Genomic DNA, 26,440 nt, shown 5'->3' with positions numbered 1-26,440 from the left:
CTTTAAGAAATTACCTTTTGAAAGTTTGGTCAAATATATAATAACAAAATTTTCACGATAATAATTGTAGCAGTTAAGATTTCCTAGAACTGCTACAATTGTTATTAGGAAGAAGAGAAAAAACACTCGTTCCGTTAGCATAATTAAAATTTTGCAGTATTATTATGAACACGATCTTTCTGGTTCAATAAAGAGGAAAGAACAAGGGATAAGTGTAATTTTAATCTTTTAACGTGATTTAGATCGAAATTTATCTTACATTTTGATCTTCAATTTTAAAAGTAAATTGATATAGTATTTTAATCTAATTATATTAAAAAAAAATTTACTTGTGAAACGTATTTTATACTAACATTTGAAATATTTATTTTATATCACAGTCTTGCAAATCAGACCCATCTTTATGTTTTTTTGTGAGATCGTTATATAAAGATTGTTGATGATCAGGGAATTTAATTTAGTGAATAGAAGAAGAGAAAGGCATGCATGATGTGCAAAAAGCATTTGGATAACAATGGACCCTCCTCTGATAGCATATCATGCACCATTAACATACGTCCTGCTATTTGCTTCACCTTTAAGGCTACTACTCGGAGAACGTATATGAAAAGATATTCTGCATATACCATACTTGAACATACATTATTACAAAATACATGCTTCATTCCTCCGACCATCCATGTGATATGTATTATTATATCAACGCAACCAACTACATGATCAATTCTTTTTGGTACAACCCTATGATGCCAACAACTATATCACTCATTCATTATCCTTACAATCTACCATTAAAAAGAGTTATTAACAAGATACAATCTCATAACGTAATGGCTACATATGATGACCCTACGTCCTATTTTAGAGAAAAATATTGGTTCAGTATAAGTCACTATCTTGAAAAATCAAATTGTAACTAGTGATTGAAAAGTGTAATGCTTGGTTTATTATTATCGTAGACATAATGAGTCAGGCACTGAAACGATAAATAATTCACGACAGTGAGGTACTACTACTGTAAAATTTTAATGAAATTAGATACTGAAGTGGTTAATTACAATCTCAAGCTTTGGATTTATTCATTTCCTAATAATCTAAACATGGAGAATACGACAGTTTCCTTTTCATTTCTAAACAAATGCAAGTAAAGCCAGTATTTATGGCTTGACTATGATACGTGCTTCAAATGTGCGCACCGTTTAAAAAAGAAGTGCATGGATAAAGGGTGATGGATTGAAATTGGAGTGTGATTACCTAATAGATATACATACGAGTTATAAAACAATAACATACTTACGACTCAAGGACAGAGCCTTCAACAATTTTCCATCCTGGACCTGAAAAAGACATCTCATATCTTGTTGTGTAGGTTCTGCTGTTAGAAGCATCATGTTGTGGATGGCCTACGGCATTTAGGTGAGTAGACTCTGTGAGAGTTGTTTCCACCACTGCACGCTGCCCATTCTGTGATATGGTCACACTATCGATGTTGAGGTCCTCCAACATGTACTCATAGGACCACCCACGCTCTGCAATCTCAGCTGCACGATCAGTCCATACCTTCAACATCTCACCGTCCAAAACCTACCAGGTCATAACTTTCAGCAAAACTTCGTACACAAACAAATATAATTGCCTCAAGACAGTTGCCACCAACAAAATCAACACAATCTTTTTACTGGTCCAGGAAAAAGAACATACTACAAATAATAAAGTACATTCTGAAGTTGCCTCTAAATATCCCATAACATGGGACTTTGCCAAAATGTGATGATGATGCGTTTAATCGCCTGTAAGGGCTCATGTTATAATTTATAGTATTTGACCTGATTTGGAATTTCCGATCTGAAATAAAATTTACAAAGGTTCCTTCTCTATAACATTAAAAGGATGATGGAAATGCAACAACCATCTAAATCAGTGTGAGAGTTGGATAGCAAAGGGAGCAGATTGAGAAGGGAGAATAAATAGTTTATTAGTTTTGTATAAGGTGTTCTGCTCATAAATAGCCATCAGTGATACAAGCAACCCAGCCCGTTCAAAAACAAAAAACATAAATATTATGTAATTATATTATCTACATTAACAATAATAGGTCTATGGACAACCAGGGTCATCCAAAAATCATTGAGACCAGCCTACAATTACCCTAGTTTATTAACTTTAGGGGATTTTTCAGTGGCCGGATATGGAGCCCCTATCATGTGTGATTGAAGGAGTAGTTGGTTTATTATAAAGATTGTGTAGTAATCAGTTTTTAATATCCGTAAAACAAAATATAAAAGTGCTTCCTTTTCAGAACTCCAAAAGCATGGCCTACATGATAATGCATCATACCAATTGAGAAAAAGGTAAACAAGCTAAAGATGAATAATTGCACAGGTGTGACTGCATAATTGCCAGATTTAACATAACCAAGGGGGGAAATCAATTTACATAGATCATACCCTCGCTCCAATATGCAGATAAGTTAAATATTATACCTCCTGCAATCTTTCTAGGCAATGGTCAGGTCCGAAAGCTTGGGATTTTATACTTTGCCACTTGCGAACTAGAGCTTCTGCAGCCCTTGCATCCATTTTTGGTAGTTGAACTCCTTTTTCTTCATCTCCCAATGAATCTGTGCAATAATAAGCAATCAATGCATGAAGCCATGATTTTTACCCTATGAACTTACAAAAGCTAATTTTGGATATGCAGCAAATAAATCATTCAGATCATCTATAAGAAATTATAAGGATTGATCTCCCAAATTGCAGATATCTCCGAAAACCATACCTAAGTTGACAGTATCGGATGAGATTGCTGAACCAGTCATTTTATGAAGCACGGGCGAGCCATTCCTAGCAGGTAAAAACTTTAGACCAGCCAAAGTTACAAGTCCAATTACAACACCAGCACACATGATCTGAACACTTGCATTTTTAATTTCATCGGTAATAAATTCACCTTCAGTTGCCTCAGCAGTATTTTTTATTCCAGAAACATCAACACTGACAGAAGAATCCCCATCTGATAATATCAGAGGATTCTCACTTCCAGAAAAGCTAAAATCATCTTTCTCACTGTTTTCTAGATGTTTCACAATTTGATCTTCAGAACCAACAGGAAACACCTTTTTCAAAGCATTTATTACACTAGCCTGAACCTGGGTAATGACAGCAGTAGCCTCAGCTCCGATTTTTACTATGGCTGCAGCAGCAGCTAAGGGTGAATGGCCAACACCCTCCAGCCTTTCTAGATATCTAAGCACTGTAGGGTCATCATAATAATCTCCAAGCTTGAAACTTGATTCTTTTGTATCTCTAAACCTAGGAAACACCACCTCCATCAGCCATGTTTCTAACAATTTACAGAGTCCGGGAAGATCACTGTCTTCATCCCCCTTTGCATTTTCCATAATAAATTCTATAATAGATGGGTTTCTATAAGGAGAACTATCGGTATCTAGTCCCAACCATGACCTACATTCATCGAGCTCCCCAACAAGCAGTGCACAAAGACCCCTTTCTAAAGCAAAATCAATCTCTCTCTTCTCACTGGGAGTATAAACAGAGGGAGCGTTCCTCAAAGCTGTAACCTTAGTCTGTTGAAGTTGTTGGAACAAATTATCAGCATCTTGGATAAGATGCGGCTTTTTACCCACAAAGGCTTGTGCAACAAGAGCAAGTGCCACTCCGTAAGCTTCAAAACTTTCAGCTGGAATATTACTTGGTGTGGCAACAAAAAGTTCAACCTTCAAAAGAAGATTTCAGGATAACAAAAAGATAAATGTAAATTCATCTATTAGTTGACAAAGAAAAATAGAAAGAAAAGTCTGAAAACTTTATTTAGGAAAACCTGTTCGGATGCTGTCATGTGTAAGAATGCCTCATTCATGAAGTCTTCACGGGTGTAACCCCCAGCAATGGCAGCTGCACCCCCTCCTCCAACTGCCCACAAAATGTTACGAACACCAAGAAGACCTTCTTCTCTCCGCGTTCGATGTTCATCATCAAGCGGCAAGGCTAAAAGTTCCAAAACACAATGTGGGGTTATCTCTTCTAGCGTCTCATCTATTTGAGCTTGCAAATCGGGAGCTAGGCTGGTTGCTCCTTCTTCCTACATAATCAGGGAGGTTATTGTGCAGTATATAGCAATGCAAGTACAACATAGAAATCTTCAAGATACATTATTATATGCAAATTATGTTATAGCACATTAAATACAAGAAAATTTATAAATTTAATAGTACAAAGCTTCAAAAGAAATTATATACTAAATGCTTTTCATTCACAACAGGTCTCTAAGACCATTATTGTCTATACAAAATGACAGTGGCTTGGTTTGATATGACAACAGCAATCTATGAAATCATCAACATGATAACCTTTCCACATTGGAGGTTCAAAATTGTATTGGAAGAATAAACAAGAGACACAGTAGATGAGGCTCAAGATAGTAGTGCCACCCCGAGAGTCTATTTCTGACCCACAGGTCACAACATTGCAACGTTACCATTGGACATTTGCAACAATGCTTGCTCTCATAAAATTATGACGAAAGAATGGACCAAATTTAAAATGCACATGCTCTATAGCTTGTTAGCATTCCCCCAGTATTTAATGTGTTACTCCCTCCATTCTTTATCATTGTCAGTTTGGAAGATGATTTTTGTTCTTATTTGTCTCTCCTTTTCAAAGCCAAGTATAATTAACAACTACTTTGTCTATTATACCCTTCAATAATCTAATTCTTGACAAATTTATACAATTGCAGTAAATGAGTAAAAAATGATGGAGAGAATGCTAACATAACTAAGGAGAGAGAAATAAGTTAACTAGAGCAATAATAGAGAAGTTAACTGGCATATGTGCCATTAAAAACACAATTTAAATGGTGAATATAAGTTATCATGGCCTTAGAATGTCATATCAAGAAGTTAAATTGTAACAGAATTTGTGATTCGACAGACACCAAATATACATGAAACTTTGTGATTCAAAACACTACAAAGAACCTTTTTACTATCCATGCATAAATTATTTAAAGAAGCAAACAGAACATATAGGACTGTGAATCACCTGCAAAAGCTTCAATGCCCTCTCAAGCATCTCACAAGCTGCAATGAAATCTGGTTGGGGCAAAGCCATGGCATCCCTTGAGAAGTCAACAAAAGCAAGCGCCATAGCCAACACAACATCCTGCTTGAACGTCTTCGGCAACCTCTCTCTAAGCAAACCTTGCCCAATCTCAAGCACAAGCTCCGGCTCTCCGGCTTCCTGCAACACGCACAACGCTCCAGGAACCTGCCAACCAACCCCTTCAGCTATCAGTGAACCAACTAAAAATCAAACTACATTACGTTAAAAAAAAAAATAGAAAATAGAAGAAGCCATGGTTACAGTAATGGTCCCTGCCATAGACATGTTAATTTTTCTTCGCCTTGCACAAGTTCAATTGTTCAATTTTACATTCAACATTTAAAAGAAACACTCATCAAAAACTCTATGCATCGCCAAATAAACATTTCTCTTAGCGACACAAATTCCACAATTAAAATAATGATATCAAACCCGCTAAAAAGAAGAAAAAAAATGGAGACGTCAAATTCACGAAAAATAACTACAGTAAGAGAATTAAAAGTTCAATTAAGCTAAATAGAGTCAACTACTTTGTCGAAAGGGATTTGAGTGAGAATGGCGGCGTCTTCATCGTCGACGAGGCCTTGATTGTACTCTCTTCTGGAAGCAGGATCCGCTAGGGTTTCGCACGCGGCTTGGAGGATTTGGCGGCGGCTAATTAACGCTTCGTTGCTGAATGCATACTGAGGAGGCTTCGAGAACTTCGCTTCGTAGGCTCTGCGAATGCCGTCCCCTAGAAAATGCGACTCCGCGCCGAGTATGCGGTACAGGTCGAGCGGGATGGAGACGTAGCGCTCGGGCGGGTCCAGTCGCGGAGGGACGGAGGAGGGGCTCAGAGTGGCGGTGGCGCCCGATGAGGCGTCGCCGAGGAATTGGAAATCGGCAATGAGGCGCTCCGCCCATCTACTGGTGGCGCAGGTGGCGGAGAGAGAACCTCCGCCGCGGCCGGCGACGGCGGAGGAGGAACGGGGCTTATTAGGTTTTGTAAAACGGTTAATTGTTGGGCGCGGAGCGCAGAGAGCGAGGCCAACGCGAGGTAGCAGCGTTTCCATTACACTTAAAACCCTGTTGTTTGCTACACTCTACTCTCTAGAGCATGTCGCAATGAAAAAGGTTTTGAACAATTTTATATTTTTACACAAATTGGAAATTTAATAAAATAAATGTGAATCGGATTAAGTAGAATGTGGCCAATTGACCTGTTACTTTATTTCAGTACTGCTACCATAGGTCATATATTAATAAAATATTGTTTTTGTAACATATAATTGAGTTGTTTAAGCACTTTTTTTTAATTGTTTAGTATTTGCATTAATGTAAGTGAGAAATGTGAAATCTTGAAGAAAATTAGATATATTATAATTTAAGAAAGTTGGCCTCAATAGAATTTTTAAGTGGATGGAATTGTTTATGAAAACCATTGGATAAGTTCTCACTGGTAATTAGATTTGATTATTCACTGTTTAATTCAATCATACATAAAAGATTAATTTTGTTCTTAAACAACATAAAATATTAACTTTTATTTCTAATCAAACACACGCTTCAAAAAGCAAATAATAATTGGAATGGAATGTACGATAATTAACGTGTTTCGTGAGACTGATAATATTATAGAAATTAATATTATATTTTTATATTTTTATTATGATTTTAAGAAAAATGAATTATGATATATTTAATTTATTTTTGATGTTTAGTTTAAAGTTTTATGTATTTATATTTTTGTTTTTATTTTATTTTATTTTATTGTATGTGTGTAGAAAAAAAAAAGTACGCATATTCCTTTCTATTTTTTATAATGAAATTAAAAAACTAAAAGAATAGAAGTTATGTATAAATTTTATTTAAAAAAAGCGAAGAAATTATGCTTGATATATGCAATTTCAATTTAAAAATAAAACAACACAAGTTGTTTGTCATAAAAGACTACTTAAAAAAATATTAGTCATCTTTATCGTAAAAATTGTAAATTGTCTTTGGACAAGGTCAATAAAAAAATGCTAGTCATATTTGTTTCATATGACTTTAATTAATTCAGACCATTAACCAAATTAAAATTGTGCACCTCGAATACAGTGTGCAAAAACAAATTTTGAAAGTTATTTTTTGCCAACAAAAACTCCTTTGGAGTTTTAAATTTAAAGTTCAATTCGCAATTTTTAAATACAATTTCTTTGATATAAAATCATTCAATTTTAAAACACGACTTACTTATTTAAATAACAAATTTTAAATTTGGTTATTCCGGTAATTTTTGTGAAAGATTATACCAAAATGGTATACTTTCCTATATTTGATCCTTAATAGAAAATTTTCAATCTAAGATAATACATTTCTGAATAATTTAACTGATTTAAAAACTAATTATTTCTTTTCGAATAAGACTTTCAACATAAATAATTTTCTCCAAAATAATTTAAATCAAACATGCTGCAAGAATTCTCGAAAAGTCTATCTTTTTTCATTTGGAACACTTCAAAAAAAGTAAAATGGGGCCAAAGGTCTTGCCTCTTCAATACAGCCAAGAAAAATGTGAAAGATAAGAAATAACAAATATACTCTTCACTCAAACATATTACATTATTTAAATTTCATTTTTTTTTTCTTATTCTTCAACCAAACAATTGAGATTATCAAAAAATAACAGTATACAGGTAAACAGATATCGTATTTACATTATAGTTGTAGTTGATTATAAATTTTCACTTATAACACAACAAATAAACAACCTAATAACAAGTTATAATGAACACATTTTAGTAATAAGATTTATATTACAGGTCATTATTTTTTAAAATGCCCTTTGAGATGAAAAAACCACTTAAGCATGACAGGACATGGCTTGAATTAAATTAATTAAGGAATTTAATTTTTGAAACAGTAAATAATCACAGACAGCACTGCACAGGAAAGAGATTATACTCTATGCTGAGATTATCCATTCAGGAAGGGATTCATGGTCTGGATCAGAACTTAGAAACCTGCGGCAAGCGTAAAACACAGCTGAATGAAAGCCACTTGGGTTGTCAATGAACACAAAGTGCCCGGCCTGTTACAATTGAATGAAGTTTGTTAATCTAAATAAGATTGAAAAAACTACACTATTTGGGGGAAATGGAGAGAGTGAGATAGATACCTGAGGAACCCTAAGTATTTCACAGGGAACCTTCATATTTTTGCGAGCTTCTTGAGCTCCTTCATAATTCATCCAGTCCTGAAAACCATATATGAAAGTTGTGGGAACCTTCCACTCTGATGCCCTGTGAAACCAGAAAAATGAAGTTTAAAAACTTCACACATGCCGTGAGAACATGCAGTAGTACACCATGTGTAAGAGAAGAGTAGATAATTCGATGCAATACACTGATAAAGTTTTGACACAACCACTGCTAAAGCCAATGGTCATATGGCACAGCCGTAGAAAACTACGTACTCAATCAAACCTTCATAATACAGAATTTTGGATATTCACATAGGATTTTCAAACCATAGAAAACTTCGATTTGTCTCAGTCTCGTTTCATATGATAAAGTAATTATCATCTGGAATCTGAACAACCTTCCAATTAGAGACATTGTATTTTGATGTCGAAATGCAGAAATGAAATGTTAATTCAATAATCAGTATAAGAGGAATGTGATCAACAAACCTGTCAAGAAGAGGCGACCTCGGCAGTGCTCCAAATGAAAATAGATATTTTAAGCACAGCTCGCCACTAGCTTTTGCTGCTAAAGTATGGTAAACATAATCTGCAGTAGCAAAATAACACTGAGTACTCCAAAAAAGAAGGGAAAAGAAAAGATATGTACCCTCACAACTAAACCATGTATGGTTATCTACGTCCAGCGTACCTGTCAGTAATCCTGATTCAGATTCTGTCAGCATTTCTCCAGTTGTATGTGTAACAAACCTGGCACTGGTATACTTGCGGACCATATCAGGACCCCAAGGACCTAAACCCCTGCCAAAAAATATGAGAAGAAAATATTAAACAGAGATAACACTATACAAACAAATGTTAACATGTGAAAAGAAAAACCAAAAAACAAAAACTGTAAATCACATTCTCTTCTATATTTGTATTCCTGTGATCAATTCTCAACTTTTTCTTTAATCAACCCCTTTTCTCTACAACCAACTCCCCAATATATTTAATAGGAATATTATGATTCAAGAATTCGCTTCACCAGAAGTTAGGTTCAATATGACAGACTAGACCAAGCAAAAACTGTTCTATCCAAAAGTATTTATATGTCCATGACTTGACGGATTATATTTAATGCCACCAATCATTCAATAAAGAGACAATGTGAATTGAACTCCATATATGCCTACTTCAGTAACAATGCCATTAGAAAACATAACAAAGAATCCGAAGTACAGACGTGAAAATGTGGATAAATATATGGTGCATGTTATCATCAGATATAAAATTAATTTTAATAACAACTTACTTGAAAACATTTTAAAGATTTTGGTGTCCATGCATGCATCTAGTGATCACCACATTGTTGTAATGAAATATCAGACGCAGCAATTTAACAAACATTTGAAACCCAATCATTTAGAGAGATGATATACAAGCATGCGATACACCACCAAGCCGAAAAAGAACTGAAATGATAAAGGAATGGCTTTTATTTCTAGTGTCTCTATATTTTACATTTTCTGAATGATATTTCCTTCATAGCTATAGATTAATAGAAAGGATAAAGTATAAATAGAATAGGATGAAAAAAATAGGGACCTGGTAAATTTTACCTGATGATTTTCTGAGGCGTAAAATTAGATTCCCATATTTGATTCAGGATTGATCCCTTCCAGGTAGTTAAGAACTTTGTAATTCTCTCTGATTCAAACGAAAATCCAGCAGGTCCCACCAGAATCAAGTGTTTTACATGTTCGGGGTGCTATATATAAGTTATAAGATATATATCAGTACAACAATCTTAAAAAGAAAACCAAACAAGTTTTTTTAATGCAATGCAGAAAGAAACTCACCTTAAGTGCGTATTTGGAAGCAACATAACCACCAAAAGAATGCCCTAGTAGTATAAAATTGCTCAGGTTTTTGGCTTTTCTCCATTCCTCAAAAGAATCAATGAACCACGCCTCAGTTTCTGTTGTATCAAGAAGTTTAGCATTTTGCACATTAATTTTCAAGTTAAACAACAGCATTAAACATTCCCAATTCCAAATCAACTCTGGCACTGACCTTCAGTACTTCTGCATGAAAAGTCAGGCCTGCTAGATCCACCCCAACTGCAAAAAGCGTTACTTAATGAATAATCAGGTTGCAAAAAAACACTAATTTGCAATCATGGATGAAGTGAAGCCAAAGCTCACCCAAGCTGATCGATAGCAATAACTCTGAAACGAGTGGCAAGTGCATCAAAATTACGAAAAAAGAAACCCTGTGACGCCGCATATCCATGAACCATTACCAACGTAGGAGAATCATCCTTACTGTCAAATGTGACAGTGTTAATAAACCGTGGTTCATTGCTCGATGAACGGAACCATCTAACTCTGGAATCAGGTGGACCAGAACCAATATTAATCTGTTCTTGAACATACGGAGTCCTGTCCAAAAAGAAAAGAAAAACATCACAACCTTATATATATACAACTTAATTTTACAATTTCAGGCTAAACACCCTTTGTTGTTACTGTTACTCGAGGAGTAAAAGAATCCAGCTTATCCTGCTAATGCCCCAGCAGTTATTTAAGATGAAGTTACCGCAGTTCTTCAGTTAGTTAAACTTAAAGTACCAATCTCATTCACAAAGAAATTGTTGTATGATCCGAAACCATCATGTGTATGCTTCCCACCTATCTCCTTAGAATAGGAATGTTAACAAAATATTTCTTCTAGCATATTCTTTCTTTAGCTAAAATGTATCGAACATTACAAAAATCATCAGTGAGATTAAGTAAAACCCATAAAATTTTTTGAGATTTCCAGATTGACCAGGGTGTGTTTCAAAAAATCGAATTTAACAATATGTTGTTAGTATTTCTCTATTAATCAGCATCAGGAAGAACAATATTCAGAGATTTAAAAGCACAGCAACAAGTGAACCACATCCATCGTCAGAAGAGGAAAACAGAAGGAAACAATCAGTTCATAAAAAAATTGTCAACGATTCGCGTTTAGTGCATAAAACAGGTGGCAATTGCAGAAACAGAAAAGAAGGATTTAGGTTTGGTGAAAAACGTACTTGACAAGTGAGAGAAGCCGCTTTTCGGAATTGATGATGTGGTCGGTGGAAGTGGGTATCCAACGTAAGACGGAAGGCCAAAAGCGTCGCGAGGTTGTCGTGGAAGCAGAAGCAGCAGCAGCAGCAGCAGCAGCAGAGGATTCGAGGTTGCTCTTTCCAAGGTCTTCTGCCATTCTCATAAACCAACGAGAACGAATTGCGTTCATCCAATAACAAACAAACCAACTAAGTGTTACTCTGTTTGGTATCAGAGTGGTTGAAAAGTTAGAAATGATTGTGAACAAATTGAGAAAGATTTGAAGCAGAAAAGAGAAGAAGAACTGTCAAATTACTGATACTGAAAGAACCAAATGGAGCAGAAAGAAGAAAAAGGAAGATGGAAGAAAATGCTTACGCGCGCAATGACGCATTTGGACCTCAATTTTTAGTTATTTTCCTAATAATAACAATATAAAATACTTTCTTAATTACAAGGAAGAACAACAATGTTAGTATTTTAATAATCGATTATTATGATTTTAAAAATATATAATTTTATAGCTGTTATATTTTTTTTGGCTGTTATTATATTTTCTGGGTATTTATCAAAATTTTGGGAGCTACAAATAAGAAAACAAATCCAAAATCTATGAACAGGTTTAAAATAGAAATAAATTTGAATCACATTATTTATTCTTCTTCTTTTTTTTTAATTTAGAGTCTCAACTCTTTACCAGAACATTATATAAGATATTGAAAAATAAAATTTGAATCACATGTTCGTAAAAAAGTTAATATTATCACAATTGAGATATTAAGATATTAAAATTAAATAAAAGAATCGCACAAAAGTAATAATTAAATAGTTTGTGTACCAAAATATGGTTACTTTAAAGAATAATTTTGAAAAGAAAATTGTAAACCAATTTTTCCGTTGTATAGTTGTGAATATTTAATTAATATTTATATATATAGTTGTAGTTTATGGTAAATGCTAGAAAACAAACCAAAAGAAATATTAAATATTGTCAATGTAATTAACCTACTTAAATTATTATGTTATTAATATTTTTATATGAGATGTCATTTTATTTACTTATTAAAAATAATAACAGGACGGTAATAGCTATGGCTCTAATATATTATTTCCATATAAAATTATTAAAATTCATTCTTCAAACGTTATAAAAAAATATGAGCAAATTTCTCGTTCTTTCATGTATTTACTATATCATTATGCAAACAAAAGATAAAAAAAAAAAAAAAGTTACATATTTTTTAATCAATAACAACTTCTTTTAAAAAAAATATTATTATTGTATTGTAAGATACATATATCAGTTAGAAACACATATACTTTACCATAATAATGTATATTTAATATCCTACAAAAAATATATACTTAATATTAGTTAGTTTTTTATGTATCAATTCTAAAGGAAGGTAGACTTGCACCGCACACAAAGGCTACATGTGAGTCATAGAGTCGTTCGTTAATTTGACTTTTCATTTATTTTAAATTAGTTTAGCTGCTAATGATGTGGAAGATATTTCAACATAAGGTGACTCAAAACTTTTAGTGAGTTTTAATTAAAAAAAAATTGAATAACATTTTTTTTTATAAGCTACAATAGTAATGTATATTTAAAATTTGTTGATACTAATAATGTTAACAACAAAAATGAATTATATGCGCTATTTTAATCAGGGATATCTTATTTGATGCAATGTGAAATACATTGTTTTTACTGATTGTTCAGAAAGAGGGAGCATTATTTCATTTTATTTTATCACAATACAGATATCTCATTAGATCCAATTGGAATATTTTTATTTGATTATTGACAAAAAAAAACACATTTTTAAGATAGAAATAATATTTTATTTCGATTACCCAAAAATTTAAGTTTTCTTCAAATCTTAAATTTCAATTTATATAAACATGTCTCAGGTTTTAAGCTGATGTGTATAACTCTTCTGATGGAAATACTCTAAGAGTAAATAGTTTGTAATAAATAGGACACCATTACTTAATCTTTTTTATACCATGTGTCGTGTAAATTCACTGAATAAATTTTGTTGCTTCAAATCCTAACTTTCTAAAACCAATCACCTAAGTTTTCATATAATTATTTTCTCAAATATAAATTACTTATACTCGAAACTTGTTGCTAAGAGTCAATATGCTAATTAAAACTCTAGACCAAACTATTTAATAGAAAAATATCTGTACATAACGAATTTTTATACAAAATTTTGGAGTTAATGATTGTTAGCCCAGAAAACTGGTAATTCCGTCATTCAGCATCAAACATATAGTATTACAAAACAAATGTAAATATTCAAGTAAAAGCCAATAACAGAGGGTAGCTAGCTTAAATGAAAAAAATGAAATGCAAATTATAAGTAAATGAAATACTTCAAAAGAGTGTCATAGTTTCATCGCGTAGATTTCACAGCACCACAACCTGTGTTGTACTTTGCCGATGCAAAACTATTATCTAGAGTGTGATCTTTAACATCCAATGGTTGGCAATCCAACTAAATATAAAAAATAAATTGAAACAACCTTTCGATTCATCTATAAAGGTAATTAGAGAGAAACAGCACTGTAAAGATTCAGAGATATCATCAGAAGCAGTGAAGCACAGAGATCAACACTGAGAGAACGTAATATTTTTTTACACAAGGGAACTCTGAAGATCTAGTATGCTGTGACATGAAATCTATGCATTATACAGTATTTGAGTTTTTTCTTTTTCATATTTTTTCTGACCTCTGTCGAATGAGAATTCAAAATCCAACATCAAACCTAGAAACATAAAGCCAAAATGGTTATAACAAGATGATACAACAAAAATGTGTATTATACAATACTATACCATAAAATGGTACAGTTTTAAACGATACCGAATCATACCAGAAATGCGTCCAATATAGAGTCTGAGGGTAAATTTTCCACTGGGGTATGTAACCAATTTGAAATAGCATCAATAAAAATTAGGGTCATTCCCCTAATGAATAAAAAAGGTATAACCAAGCAAACATCACAGATATTCTTGGCAACCAATGTTCACAATAGGTGCAACCAATGAGGGGAATTCACAGTGGAATTCACAGAGGAGGGGGGAGACTGCTGCAATGCAAAGAAAAAAAGGTACTCACCCCAGTGGAATTTAATTTCCCCACCAGCGACATTTTTTAATCCAATATCACATACTGGTGGCTTGAAGACAGTCTGCAGCAGAAACAAAAGCAATAGAATCATAACAAGGCCATCCACCTCAACACTTTAGAATGATACATACAGGTAAGAAAACAGAAGAAACCTGAAAATTTGTTATGAAGAAGGTAATAGTTCCTAAATACATCAAAACAGAGGGAAAATACAGAATACCTAGTTCCTCCCATTAGTGAATGAAATGATCTTTCTCAGCCTAGAAACCATAGGAAGAGCTGTAAGCATAATTAGTACAGGAGAACGACCATATAGAACAGCAGCCCAATAATTACACACAAAGTAAACAACCATATAAAATGTCTTGGGCTGTTGGCCATCCCACGGTGCAGTCCTTTGAATCATAATTATAGTTACATTGACGAGCTTGTTTTGCAAGGAGGCGATGTATCTATTAATTATTTTAAGCACACATGAGGAAGCTGACTAAACTATGAGTAAACAGGGTGTTCGCACATGTGCAACACAGACGTACAAGAGAATCAGATAGAAGAAAAATAATTGGAGTAACCAAGTATCTTACAAAAGTTGGCATAATTCTTTCCCCTATTTGGAGAATGAAGAAAAAAAGTTAGTAATTGATGTTAAACTTAAATAAGAAAAATGTTTCTAGTTGGACATAGAAAATGGATATGTATGCTTGTCATCACTAGAACAATGCTAAGCTGTACAAATTGAAGAAATTGATAAGGTCATTTAATGTCTTGCCCTTCAGAAACCCCTTTAATAAAAATGGGGTCTAGGTTTTCAATCCTCAAAGGAATAAACCTCAATGAAAGATGATGTATTACTCGACAGATGAATGCAACCTGCCGTCATCTTCAAACCTGCCAATGCCCATCACCCTCAACATCCAACTGATATTTTCAATGAGTCTGCTTAGGTGTCGAAGTCTGGTTACTGGCAATCTACCAGCTGTATTTGGAATGCCGTTCAAGATTTTGCTAAGAAGGAATTCCATAGAACCCGCTTGATGTGAATGGATCAAGTTGTGTCTTTTTAATTATACCTTCTAGATCATTTACATAGGCAGATTGAGGTGCTCATATGAGATCATGCTCATTGCATCAAAACTGTGAGAACTGAAGTAGGAAGAAGAACCAGACTTTGGCAACTGTTACAAAAGACGTACAACAAAGTACAAACAATTCCCATCCAAAGAACATTAAGATTTCACATCTGATTTCATAGTCATGTGCCTCTCAATCAGTATATCCACAAAGGAGCGAATCTGCATGTTAGGCATCAAATGAAAGTCAGTGAGAAAGAATAAAGTTAAAAGGGCATGTCAGAACTATATACATATTAAAAAGTAAAATAAGAAAATAAATAAATGATTATGGGCATATTTGATTCCTATATTTAAAATATATTCCATTTAAAAATATTTTTTACAACAGCAGTATTAGAAAATTATGTTAAAAGTAATTCTTTTTTCAGATTTAAAAAAAAAAAAAAAATCAGAACATTTTTGTTTAGGTTTACTACTATCAGTCTTCTATTACTCATATTATACCTTAAACTGTCCCATCTTTTTCCTCCACTCCCACACTCTAAACAATAGTTTTCTATAATAGCTTTTAGAAACTACAAAACAAAAATGCGATCAAACACACCGTAACGCAGCTAACCCAATCCAACCCCCACCCCACAAGAAGCTGGAGTCCAATCAGTAAATCATGCCAACATAAGTTACATGAATCATATTTTCTAGAGAAACAAGTCTTCTGCAGAAGTATAGCATTAGCCGTACCAGTAGATAAAACTATGACGCGGGAAGTAACAGAAAATTACCTTATTCTTCCTCCTAAAATCTAGAAACTCACGTACAGTCATGGCTTTTTCTGCGTCTGTGGCTTGCTCCATGACCTGAAACTTGTACCCACAAAGTTACAAAAAGGATGAAGAGCATATTTCACTGAAGATAAAATTCAAGATCAGTTAATCCCTATAACCTACTGCCAACCAGGTCACAGTAACACTTGCTTAATATAGCAAATAAACAGTGTTAGAATATAGAGAAATATTTAAAAATACATTTTTCATATTTCACCAAACCTTTGTTTATCCTCTGGAATAAATTACCTGGTTACATTCTATTACAAATTACAATCAATTACAACATTTCTTAACCTTATCATGATCTGTTCTCCTAATTCTGAATATATCAAACACTTAATATCAAATAGCATTTCACTCTCTTTTACCTCTGGCTCCCTCTATACTTAAAAAACATAATTTCAACAGAAAGAAACAAAATGCAGAATAAAAATTACCTTTGTTGCACTTTTCTTCATTATAGCCTTGTATCCATCCTTGTCTAGTTTTCTTGCCTTATAAAGGGGCATAAGCAGTGATGCAACATAGTCCACAACAGCCTGTTTAATATGATCTGCTGCTCGGGAATGACTCTTCAGGGCCTCCTTATTTACAGTAACCTGTGAAATAGAGCTCTCATTAGCGACACCATCACGCTTCCAGCTTGGTAGCTTAGAACAGGCATTTGAGTCCTCCTCGTCCTTCAAATGAATAGTTGGATTAGAAAAATAAGAATCTGCAGCAGCTGCTTGAGATTGCCATCTCTCAATGGCATGATGATCTTTAATTGCAACACCACCAGCTGTGTCAATCCAAGCTTTCGTATATATGGTGCTGTCCCCAGCAGCACTTTCTCCTGAGTGCTCCCTGAAATTCAAATGGCTGGCAATCTCATTTGAATGACTCCTCTGTGAGAGGTTATCAACTGGCATTCTGGAATTATCAAGATTGACACAAGCAGCAGAGAAATCAACAGACCAATCCCTAACTCTGCAATTCCTAGAATCAATCTCTGAAATACAGTCTTGCCTTCCAAAAACACCACCTGACCATCTTTTTCTACTATCACACTCGTCATTTTGTGAAGACTGCTCACGTCTAGCAAATTTATGGAATGAGGGTATCTTAGGAAGCTGTAACAGCGAATTGGATCTGGCTTCTGCAGAAGCATATGCCTGCAAAGACAAACCATAGATTCTTTTAACAAACATGACAACCAGTTACTGACGTAAGTTTTCCCTATTATCCTATCTTCTTAAAAATAAGGGCGCTTCAGATAAATAGAAACAAATATGTTAGCAAATTCAGAGAAGAGTATAAAATTCAACTGAAAAAATTAATAATCTGCTAAAAGAAACAACGACTCAAATAGAATGTTCAGTAAAAACCATAACCAAAGCAAATTGTCCTCTAGCCAAATCTTATAAGTATGCACACTAACAATGCAACAGCATAGTGGCATGAAAAAAATCTAAACTCAAGGACAAAGCACAAGCACAAGCATCTGAACAAGTTTTGACATCAAAAACAGGATTAAAATTATTCAAATAAACGTGAAAACATGAATTAAAATAATATCCAATAAAATTCAATTTTGCCTAGTGTGTTAATACTTAACATATGTTGAAGAATTATTATCTAAACACAGTTATTTTAGGCCTTGTAGAACCACACATATATACTATACATTTGTTATTAGAAAGTGGATTTGGGCCCAATATAATCCAACAAAGTTGCCAAAATATTTCAAGTCTGAATGACCCAGGTTTGTGAATCAAATGAGTTCACTTGAGCTGGAAATCTGATTTCTTCTATTCAATAAAGAAGCTGGGTTGAATTACAAATTTAGTACATAAAAAACAATTTTATTAAGGAATCTTGAACAAAGGCTCATAATTCACATGATTCTTTAAAATTTCTAATATCAAATACAAGTTGTAAAAGGCAGGGAACTGGCAGAAAAAGAACTAACATAAAGACACACATACCGAGCAGATTAAAACTCTAGCAAAACCTTTTTACAGCAAAATCACATTATAATTCTGCGCCTAAAAGCTCATTATATTATGAAATCTAACCAATTTAGCTTGAAACTATCAACTGATATTCAGAAGAAGCACTATAACAATACACTTATGACATTAAAATCAAATATCCAAGGGAAACAAACCTCAGCAGCAGCAAGAGCTTTAGCACGTGCAGCCTCTGCAGCAGCTATAGCAGCCTGTTCTTCTTCAGATATAGCACAGTGGTTATCCTCCTCTGTAACCACTCTGTCTATTGAACCTTTAGACCTGGAAGAACTGACTTCATGCCTTGAGTCATATGCTGGAAGCTGTCTTCCTTGTTTGCAGTGCAACTTCTTCACATGGGCATGGGAAGGTGAATTGCTTCCAGCAGAGGTAGGATTCAGCAAGCCTCCTTTATTCTCATTGGTACCATGATATGTGCCCAGAGGTGGTTTTCCCGAGGCAGAATCTTTAACAGATTTTCTCTTAGATAAATCTACTGCAGTTGTTTGTCTTGTTAACTTTAATCCCCCATTAGAAGCTTTTTCCTTGCGAAAAACTTCAAGCCATACATTGACCAACTGGCTTGCTATAGCACGAATATCGCGGCTGGTATGTACACAAACTTTTTCCTTCACTGTTTTTCCCATTCCTACACCCAAGAAATAAAAAATAAATAAACACTAATAAAGGGGAAACAGCAGATATTGTATTTCCACGTGACTTCATCCAACCAGAATCATCTAGAGGACCAAAAATATATCTTCCACTATAATTCATAGTTTCATTAGGCTGATTAGATAGGAACCGATACTAATAAGAAAAGAAACAAACTAGGTTTGACATCAATCTAAACATATATCCCATAAAGTGGTACAAATAAAATTATTTTCATCTCCCACTTGAACAACTATTTCTCCCTCGAAAGTATTACAAAGGGTACAGCACATAAGTAAATAAACAAAACCGAAGATAAACTAATGAAATAAATAAACAACTACCTGATAATCGTACAGCAAGAAGATCAGTTGAAACACGGACAAGAAGTCGCAAACAGTGCCTCAAGAGTTGGGTCCCATCCTTTCCCATTGAGTCCTGCATTTAGATATGAATTAGAAGCCCATAAACTAAGAAATTACATAACCCTAAGATCAATAGCATGTTGGGTCTAGCGGACTGGGGGGAAAAACAGCCTCATTTTCAAAATCTCTCACAAAAATGAACAGAAATAAGGTATTATTTCTTCAAAATAAGCTGAACCAAACACACTAACACGCTTTACTTTGTAATTGTGAAAATGGATATACAGTCAATCAAAAATATATTACACGGAAGTTTAAAAAATGCATAAAGTGATATCATAATACCAGTATCCATGAATTGAGAATGGCTAGCCCCTCTTTACTTCCAGCAAAAGACTTCAAGTTTCCAACAGGAAGAGTTAACAATTGTTTAGCCACGTGCAAGCGTCCAGCAGTGGTTTTCGTATTAAAGAACATTTCCCTTAACAAAGCTTCCCGGGTTAAAATTTGAGCACCATCTAAAGAGTTCTTGTACATTATGTTAGAAAGTTCTACTGCATCAAGTCTCTTTATGATATCCCTCACTTCATCCCTTTCAGTGTCTAACTGTCCCCGTGAAGCTTCCAATGCCTCCACCTCAGCAATATAATCATTTCCAGTGCTCAATATGTCAATTATGCGAACAGACTCTCGTAGTCCACTCATCATTGCACCACCAACAGTATCTGGGTGCTCTTTGCAGGTTGCTTCACCAGCAAAAAACAAGCAGTTATCAACTGGTCTCCCTAATATATCATAGTCTTCTCCTGAGGCTCCAACTGCAACATAAGAATAAGCACCATAGCTAAAAGGATCCCTACCCCAATCAGTCACAACATAGGCAACAGGATCTGGAACTGAATCCTGTCCAAAAAGTTTTCGGAGAACCTTCAATGCATGTTTAACATGATCGGAAGAGCTCAAGCTTACACCATCTATGGCTGCCTTACCAACCACTAATGCAATAAGGACAGGAGCCCCAACTGTTTTCCTGACATTCCAGAACATGAAGCAGTGACCTCTACTGTTTCTCTCCTCAGCTGTCGCTCCAAAGTAGTCCACGGCATCATCCCAAAATACACTAGGAAATTCCAAAGCCACTTTATTTAGAACTCCATAGCCAAGACGCTGAACAGAAGAACATTTCCACTGTGGCAAAGGAGGGGAGAATTGTATAGTTTCAGCCTTTAAACAGCCAAGTGGAACAGTAACAAGGACAGCATCACCAAAGAACTCATTGCCATTTGATGTAGAAACTTTGACTTTATAACTTTGACCTGGTTCCTTGATACCATACGACACATTTGTTACAACGTGGTTCAAGTGAATTCTAATTCCTTCTCCCAGAGACTCAACAACGGAACTGTAACCCCCTTTAATCATACAATGAGCTCCGCCAAAACCTCCATACACATCATCTTGATTCCAGTAGGGAAGAGAAACATCATTAAGTGAAGCAGCACAACCATACTCCAAATGAGCAAAGTGCCAATCCATAACCCTCCTCTCCTGAGGGCTCAAAATCTCCTCATCAAGCTTTTTTTCCACAGAACTGTCCCTTTTGGAATCAAATGGTCTATCTGCAGAAATTTGTTCAGTTTCTTCACTGCTTTCGGTGCGTGCCATTCGCCGAATCTTGAGGGCATATTCTAAACCATCTTCAAGAGACATTTTCATTGCTTGTTCACCTTTCTGAGCAACAACCAATACCATGTCATCTATAAGGGTATTATATTCAGCTTCAAGTGCTTCATCCATATCTGCAGGAACTTTTTGTTCTGTCACTATGTCATAAAGAGGGCAATCACTGTTCAATACCGTCAACTCAAGGCCCAACTGAGCACAAATCAACGAGGAAGGATCTGGTCTTCGCTCAGTTGCCACATCAGCCTCAACACCAGTTATAATGCTAGCTCCAAGATCGACAGGGACAGAAAGTGAGGAGTGATCAGTAAACACACGACCTCCTATCCTACTCCTAGCCTCAAGCACAGTTACAGGAAATCCTTGACGTTGCAAGTGGCGAGCAGCAGTTAACCCAGCAGGCCCAGCTCCAATCACAATTACTCTCTTTCTCGGATCTAAATCAGGCTGCAGATTGTCACCTACCTGACCATCCCAGACAGATTTAATGCAGGTAGAGTCATTGCTTTTTTCTTTAGCTATCAGAGAAGTTAATTTGCAATCAGCAAAGTTGGAAGAAGGAACGGAACTGCCAATAGTTCCATCCTGAAATCCATCATTTTCCTGGTAATCAAAAACTTTTCCTTCTTCCTGTTGTGATATGTTTGATAAATCCACCTTCACTTCATTACTGTGGCCCATACCTTCTGTAGCTTCAATTGTTAGGTCATTGCAATCCTTTCTTAGACCATTGTTAATCTCATTGGAAGCATCTGACATTTTAGTCTGGCCAACAAGAAAGGAAACTCCATCTTCAGAGTCAACCATTGAAGCTGCGAGACTTTCCTCAAAACCTTTTTCTTTTACCAGTTTATAACAGTGCCTTCCACTACTTCCAACATTCTCCTTCTGGGAGGCAATTCCAACATTTATATAACCCTGCCAAAATTGTATTATCATGTTTAAATTTCAATTACAGAAGATAAACACCAATATGCTGTAATGTTTCAGCCAAAACAAACATGTAAAGAAAAGGCTCAATTATCCTATGTTTGGCAACAAACTAACCATTTTTTTCTTTCAAAACCTCTCAAAAAGATAGCCAAATAAAAAGCTGAAGCAAACAAACTAAATATTCATCTATATATTCCTCTAGTAAGAATGCAAAGAAAACAAAAACTGAAGGCCAACCAATATAACTAACAAACTTACATACTGATCGAGAAATGCATAGACCTCCCTAATAAGAGAAGAACGAGGACTTCCATCCTCAGAATCGGTATCATTAACTCCACATTCAGCAAGTGGCAAAATACGTGTGACATCTCGGCTCCACAGACTTAAAATTTGATTTCTGCAATGAATTAAATTAAATGAGGTGAAACTCGTTACAACAGGATACCTAGTTCAAAATAAGTGTATCAAGAGATGTAGAACAGTCCCAGATTACTCCTCTCAGCATGATATTCCCATGAGAAGTTTAGAGTATTCATCTATGACAAGGTGCTTCTACAGATCAAATATTATATAATCATAAAAAATGTCTCAAGTGCTTACACTGAAGCACTATTTAATGACCCAGCATTACCAAACACCCTCATAAGTTATCCCTATTTTTGAGCAGCAATAACATAATCCAAAACAGAATAAAATCCCTACACAACAAAAATTAGTTACAAAAAAAATCCAGATAACATAATTAAATAGCATAAATAAAATAATAAAACTAAACAGTTCAATCTATATCACACACTTGGGCCAAATTCAAAAAACAATAGGGATAAATCCCATGATTCCCATCATTTGAAGACTAAATCAGTACACGACATTTCACCAAGAAACAGACTGATGATGATAGTATTATATTGTACAACTAGTAAATATCAAACAAAATTATAGAAAACTTCTGAATATAATAAATTAACAGTAGTTAAGGGTAGCAGAATGTGTATGTATCACAATAGAAGTATTCCCAACTCACAACTAGCTAATCATGTTGAAAATTTAAGAGAAAAGTAGTGATGAAAACATCTGCTTAAATCTGCCTGTGAAAGGCTGTCGCAAATAAACTTTTAAAGGAGATAGAAGAGGAGAGATGGAGGATGATATTAAGACCAACAAGCAATAAAAATATTATAAAGTGGAACACACAACTACATAATATACAAGTAAACATGAATTCCCATATAAACAAAAAAAGAGGGAGAAAAATTCCATTGAATATAGGAAGTAGGCATAGTAAACTTTTCCAGTTCCAGCAAATACAGGAGGAAGGCCCTTCTTAAGCAGACAATGTACAAACAAATATCAAATCAGAAACAATGGACAACAATGAGGGAAAAATTGAACCAACCACAGCATCTCACCAAAAGTACGAGTTTCTTTTTACATGTTCAGCTCCCAGCCCAACTAACCATACATGTGAATCATTAACCAGAAACATATCCACATAAAGCAAACTTCATTATCTAAATTTCATTCTTAAGCAACTAAAATGAACAACACGTTGAAACATGACTCGTGAAAGGTAAAAATTAAAATATATATATATATACAATTTTCATGTTTAAGTAACTAAAACAAATAACATTTGATCACCAGGCTCAAAGAATCAAAAAGTATTCTCTGTGTTTCAAGCACAAGACAACAAAAACCCAAAATATTGAAAAAATAACATCTGTGCTGCAAAAGGAAAACTGCAAATTTTCTGAACACTTGGAAAAAACAATTGCAAGCATATGAGAAAAACCTGTTTGAAACCACAATTACCTGCAATCCAAATATTCCTTGAGACCACCTTTTCGCTTCAAGATCTCTTTAAACTTTATTTTCTCGATTGGACCAGCTTTACGGGCTTTCAGCCCAGCTGATACTGCCACTACTGCAACATTTTCAGAGTCTTCACCAGTATTCAAAGAGGAATCATGCTTCATTCTTGTTTTAAGAGTGCGTTCAACATCTGTCATAACTTGACTTTCATTTAGAGCTTGATCATTAATTAAAACTTCCCAATCAGCATCCCCCTCATATGTCATGTCTCCATGCTTGCGCATTTTGGTCTTTCTCACCAACCGCGGAATGCTTGAAATCTTACCATCATTATCGACAAAATCAGTCACAGAGGCATGGTATTCTGCAGAGATCCCATTTTCATCTGGAATTGAAGATTGAAGAGAGGATCCATCTGATTGATTTGGATCTAAAACTGAGCTACATTTCAGAATAGAAGCAGTGGGGTCTTTTGGAATGTTGCAAGCTTCTACAGGTTTCTCTGGGTAATTTGATTGGGCAGCCAACTCAGCTTCGTTAGACACCATAGAAGAACCACTGACAGTTACATCATTTCTTTTAGGTGAAAAACCTTGAACAAAATCATGCACTTCAGCCTTTGTATCTAAATTACTATAACCACAGAAATTTCTATCAGAAACAAACTCAGTTTCTGATTTTCCAGCTCCATCTGCTTCCATATGGCCTCCATATAACTTTAGAACTCCATTACTTGAGGATTCCTGAAAATCTTTTCCAGAAACCATATCATTATTCTCATTCAATGCATTTTCAGTTGATTTAATCAAGGGTTCAGTGTGCGAAGATTTCAAGACATTTTCTTTCCCTGCAGAAGTAGAAATATCACGTTCTGAAGCAGTGTTGCTTGCCTGTACTAGGTCATCAGTCAATCTATTCTCAAGCTCCCGGACCTCAGTAAATTGTCTTTCCCCTTCCCCCAGTTTTGAGAGAGATGCAGTATCAACTATTTCATTGTTTAACATAGAAGATAAGTTATGTAAATCACCACTGGTAACAACACTTTCCTGCAGTGCAACCTTCTTCTCAGAATCACAAGAAATATCTTCAGATTGTACAGCACAAGAAAACTGCTTCCCATCTTCACGGTAGACATCATTTGACTGATTCGATCCACCTGGAATGTCCAAATCACATTCACCCTTAGCAATTCCCTCTTGAAAACAGTCGTTAACACACTTCTGGTCGTCCACCACGGATGTGACAACCGGTTCAGACGTTTGAGGCAAAGCATCATCAGACATGGCATTCCCCCCAACCAATTTCGAGCCAGAAGCAGATCCGGATCTACTTTCAACCACACCATCCACAGCTTCCACAAAACCTCCAGAGCTCAACCCACTATCCACCTTCTGAATCCCCTTTTTCTGCCTCGAAACCCCACGAGATTTCCTAGCAGAGCTAGACTGTGCCTTGTGAAAAATCGTAGACAACGAATCTTCCATGTGTTGATCAGAAGAATCCTGCATCTGTATGTCCTCACCACCAGGCACCAAGGCCACCCCTTTCTCATCCTTACCCTTAGCTCCCAATCCAACCAATTCTTCATCAGACACATGCAAAGCAGGACTTGCTCCTCTTCCAACCCCAGATCCCTGATCTCTTTTAGGACCCTTCAATCTCTTCCTAAAGCTAGCCAAGGTATCATTATCATCCATACCCCCCAAATCCTCCTTCTCCCTAACAGCCTCACCACTACCACTACCCTTCCTCTTGGACCTCTTCAGCTTAAAGATTGAGCCAATGGGCTCGTCGTCGTCAGAGTCAAAACCAATTTCCTTCTTGGATCGCTTCTTCCTGGTCCCAGACCTAATATCCTCTCCCTCCATTTCGCAACCCTAGTTTTTCCAAACAACAATTTCGGAACGATTCCTTTATGCCGTTGCTTTCCTCCACTTACCCATCACCAGATTAACAACCCTCGCGCTTCAATGAACATAATCGAAATCCTAATTCAAGAAAATCGAGTAATATAATACCATGGATAGATAGTGAAGAACCGGAAGCTGGAATAAACAAAAAAATAAGAAAAAACACACAGCACACTTAATGAGAAAATATTTGGATAGGGAAAGGTAAATGCATATCAATGTAAAAAAAAAACAAAGGCAAAATAGTGAGGTTCTGGCACCTGCGTTCTGCAATTGCTATTATGTTACGTTGTGTGTTGAATCGTATCGGAGAAAGAAAGAGACTATGGTGTCTCTCTGTGAACTGCACGGTAACAGAGTAACGGCTTCTCACGGCAAGGGAAAAACGTTCATGACCTTAACCGTGACCACTGAGGAAGGAGAATAATAATAATAATAATAATAATAATAATAATAATAATAATAATAATATATATTGTTATTATTAAGATTGGAACAAATATTTCTTAAATTATGTCCTCTATATTAAAAATTATACTCATTTTTATTCCAGAGACATCAGCTATTAAAAATTATTTGTAAAATTGCTGACAAATAATAAAAACTTTATTAGTTTTGTTAAGTGAAAATTAGTTTTATTCTAGAATGTTTTCATTTATGAATTATGAAAGTCATTATTAATTATT

At 35.0% G+C, this 26,440-nt stretch overlaps 3 protein-coding genes across 6 annotated transcripts; all 3 read right to left on the bottom strand.

The window, feature by feature from the left end:
* Positions 1-1,050: 1,050 nt before the first annotated feature.
* LOC114194537 (protein ACCUMULATION AND REPLICATION OF CHLOROPLASTS 6, chloroplastic) lies at positions 1,051-6,225 on the bottom strand. The gene is made up of 6 exons (XM_028084841.1): positions 5,654-6,225; positions 5,064-5,288; positions 3,841-4,101; positions 2,779-3,736; positions 2,484-2,620; positions 1,051-1,584 (listed from the first exon to the last, which is right to left on the bottom strand). The coding sequence occupies exons 1-6, from the start codon at positions 6,173-6,175 to the stop codon at positions 1,294-1,296; spliced, it is 2,394 nt and encodes a 797-aa protein (XP_027940642.1). The 5' UTR covers positions 6,176-6,225; the 3' UTR covers positions 1,051-1,293.
* Positions 6,226-7,775: 1,550 nt separating this feature from the next.
* LOC114193295 (probable 1-acylglycerol-3-phosphate O-acyltransferase) lies at positions 7,776-11,705 on the bottom strand. The gene is made up of 9 exons (XM_028083027.1): positions 11,348-11,705; positions 10,473-10,709; positions 10,342-10,388; positions 10,128-10,246; positions 9,888-10,036; positions 8,978-9,087; positions 8,776-8,875; positions 8,263-8,386; positions 7,776-8,175 (listed from the first exon to the last, which is right to left on the bottom strand). The coding sequence occupies exons 1-9, from the start codon at positions 11,551-11,553 to the stop codon at positions 8,050-8,052; spliced, it is 1,218 nt and encodes a 405-aa protein (XP_027938828.1). The 5' UTR covers positions 11,554-11,705; the 3' UTR covers positions 7,776-8,049.
* A 2,467-nt stretch (positions 11,706-14,172) lies between these two features.
* On the bottom strand, positions 14,173-26,158 carry LOC114194708 (lysine-specific histone demethylase 1 homolog 3). Of its 4 annotated transcripts, XR_003606421.1 has the most exons (10): positions 26,015-26,152; positions 23,845-25,889; positions 22,288-22,429; positions 19,759-22,014; positions 19,393-19,486; positions 18,553-19,043; positions 16,841-17,557; positions 16,359-16,439; positions 14,724-15,795; positions 14,173-14,564 (listed from the first exon to the last, which is right to left on the bottom strand). XR_003606421.1 is itself a non-coding variant. In XM_028085079.1 (9 exons), the coding sequence occupies exons 2-9, from the start codon at positions 25,710-25,712 to the stop codon at positions 15,730-15,732; spliced, it is 5,715 nt and encodes a 1,904-aa protein (XP_027940880.1). In that variant the 5' UTR covers positions 25,713-25,832; positions 26,015-26,158; the 3' UTR covers positions 14,173-15,729. The 4 variants fall into 4 exon arrangements, 3 of the variants coding, with proteins under 3 accessions (XP_027940880.1, XP_027940879.1, XP_027940881.1); XM_028085079.1 differs by having other exon boundaries at positions 14,173-15,795; positions 23,845-25,832; positions 26,015-26,158; XM_028085078.1 differs by having other exon boundaries at positions 14,173-15,795.
* Positions 26,159-26,440: the final 282 nt, after the last annotated feature.

Source organism: Vigna unguiculata, chromosome 8 (genome assembly GCF_004118075.2).
Source record: "Vigna unguiculata cultivar IT97K-499-35 chromosome 8, ASM411807v1, whole genome shotgun sequence".
Lineage (NCBI taxonomy): Eukaryota > Viridiplantae > Streptophyta > Magnoliopsida > Fabales > Fabaceae > Vigna > Vigna unguiculata.
This window is presented reverse-complemented; position numbering and strand designations above follow the sequence as displayed.

Bases quoted from the DNA above. Each gene is read 5' to 3' on its own strand.
- LOC114193295 (XM_028083027.1), bottom strand. From the start codon at position 11,553: ATGAACGCAATTCGTTCTCGTTGGTTTATGAGAATGGCAGAAGACCTT. The intron at 10,710-11,347 runs GTACGTTTTTCA...CTTTTTGGACAG, and splicing joins CGGCTTCTCTCACTTGTCAA to GACTCCGTATGTTCAAGAAC. The intron at 8,876-8,977 runs GTACGCTGGACG...TTGCTACTGCAG, and splicing joins TGAATCAGGATTACTGACAG to ATTATGTTTACCATACTTTA.
- LOC114194708 (XM_028085079.1), bottom strand. From the start codon at position 25,712: ATGGAGGGAGAGGATATTAGGTCTGGGACCAGGAAGAAGCGATCCAAG. The intron at 19,044-19,392 runs GTAGTTGTTTAT...TCTTGGGTGTAG, and splicing joins TCTTGCTGTACGATTATCAG to GAATGGGAAAAACAGTGAAG. The intron at 17,558-18,552 runs GTTTGTTTCCCT...TTGTCTTTGCAG, and splicing joins AAGCTCTTGCTGCTGCTGAG to GCATATGCTTCTGCAGAAGC.
- LOC114194537 (XM_028084841.1), bottom strand. From the start codon at position 6,175: ATGGAAACGCTGCTACCTCGCGTTGGCCTCGCTCTCTGCGCTCCGCGC. The intron at 5,289-5,653 runs GTAGTTGACTCT...GTTGGTTGGCAG, and splicing joins CTCAAATCCCTTTCGACAAA to GTTCCTGGAGCGTTGTGCGT. The intron at 1,585-2,483 runs GTATAATATTTA...ATGACCTGGTAG, and splicing joins GCCTAGAAAGATTGCAGGAG to GTTTTGGACGGTGAGATGTT.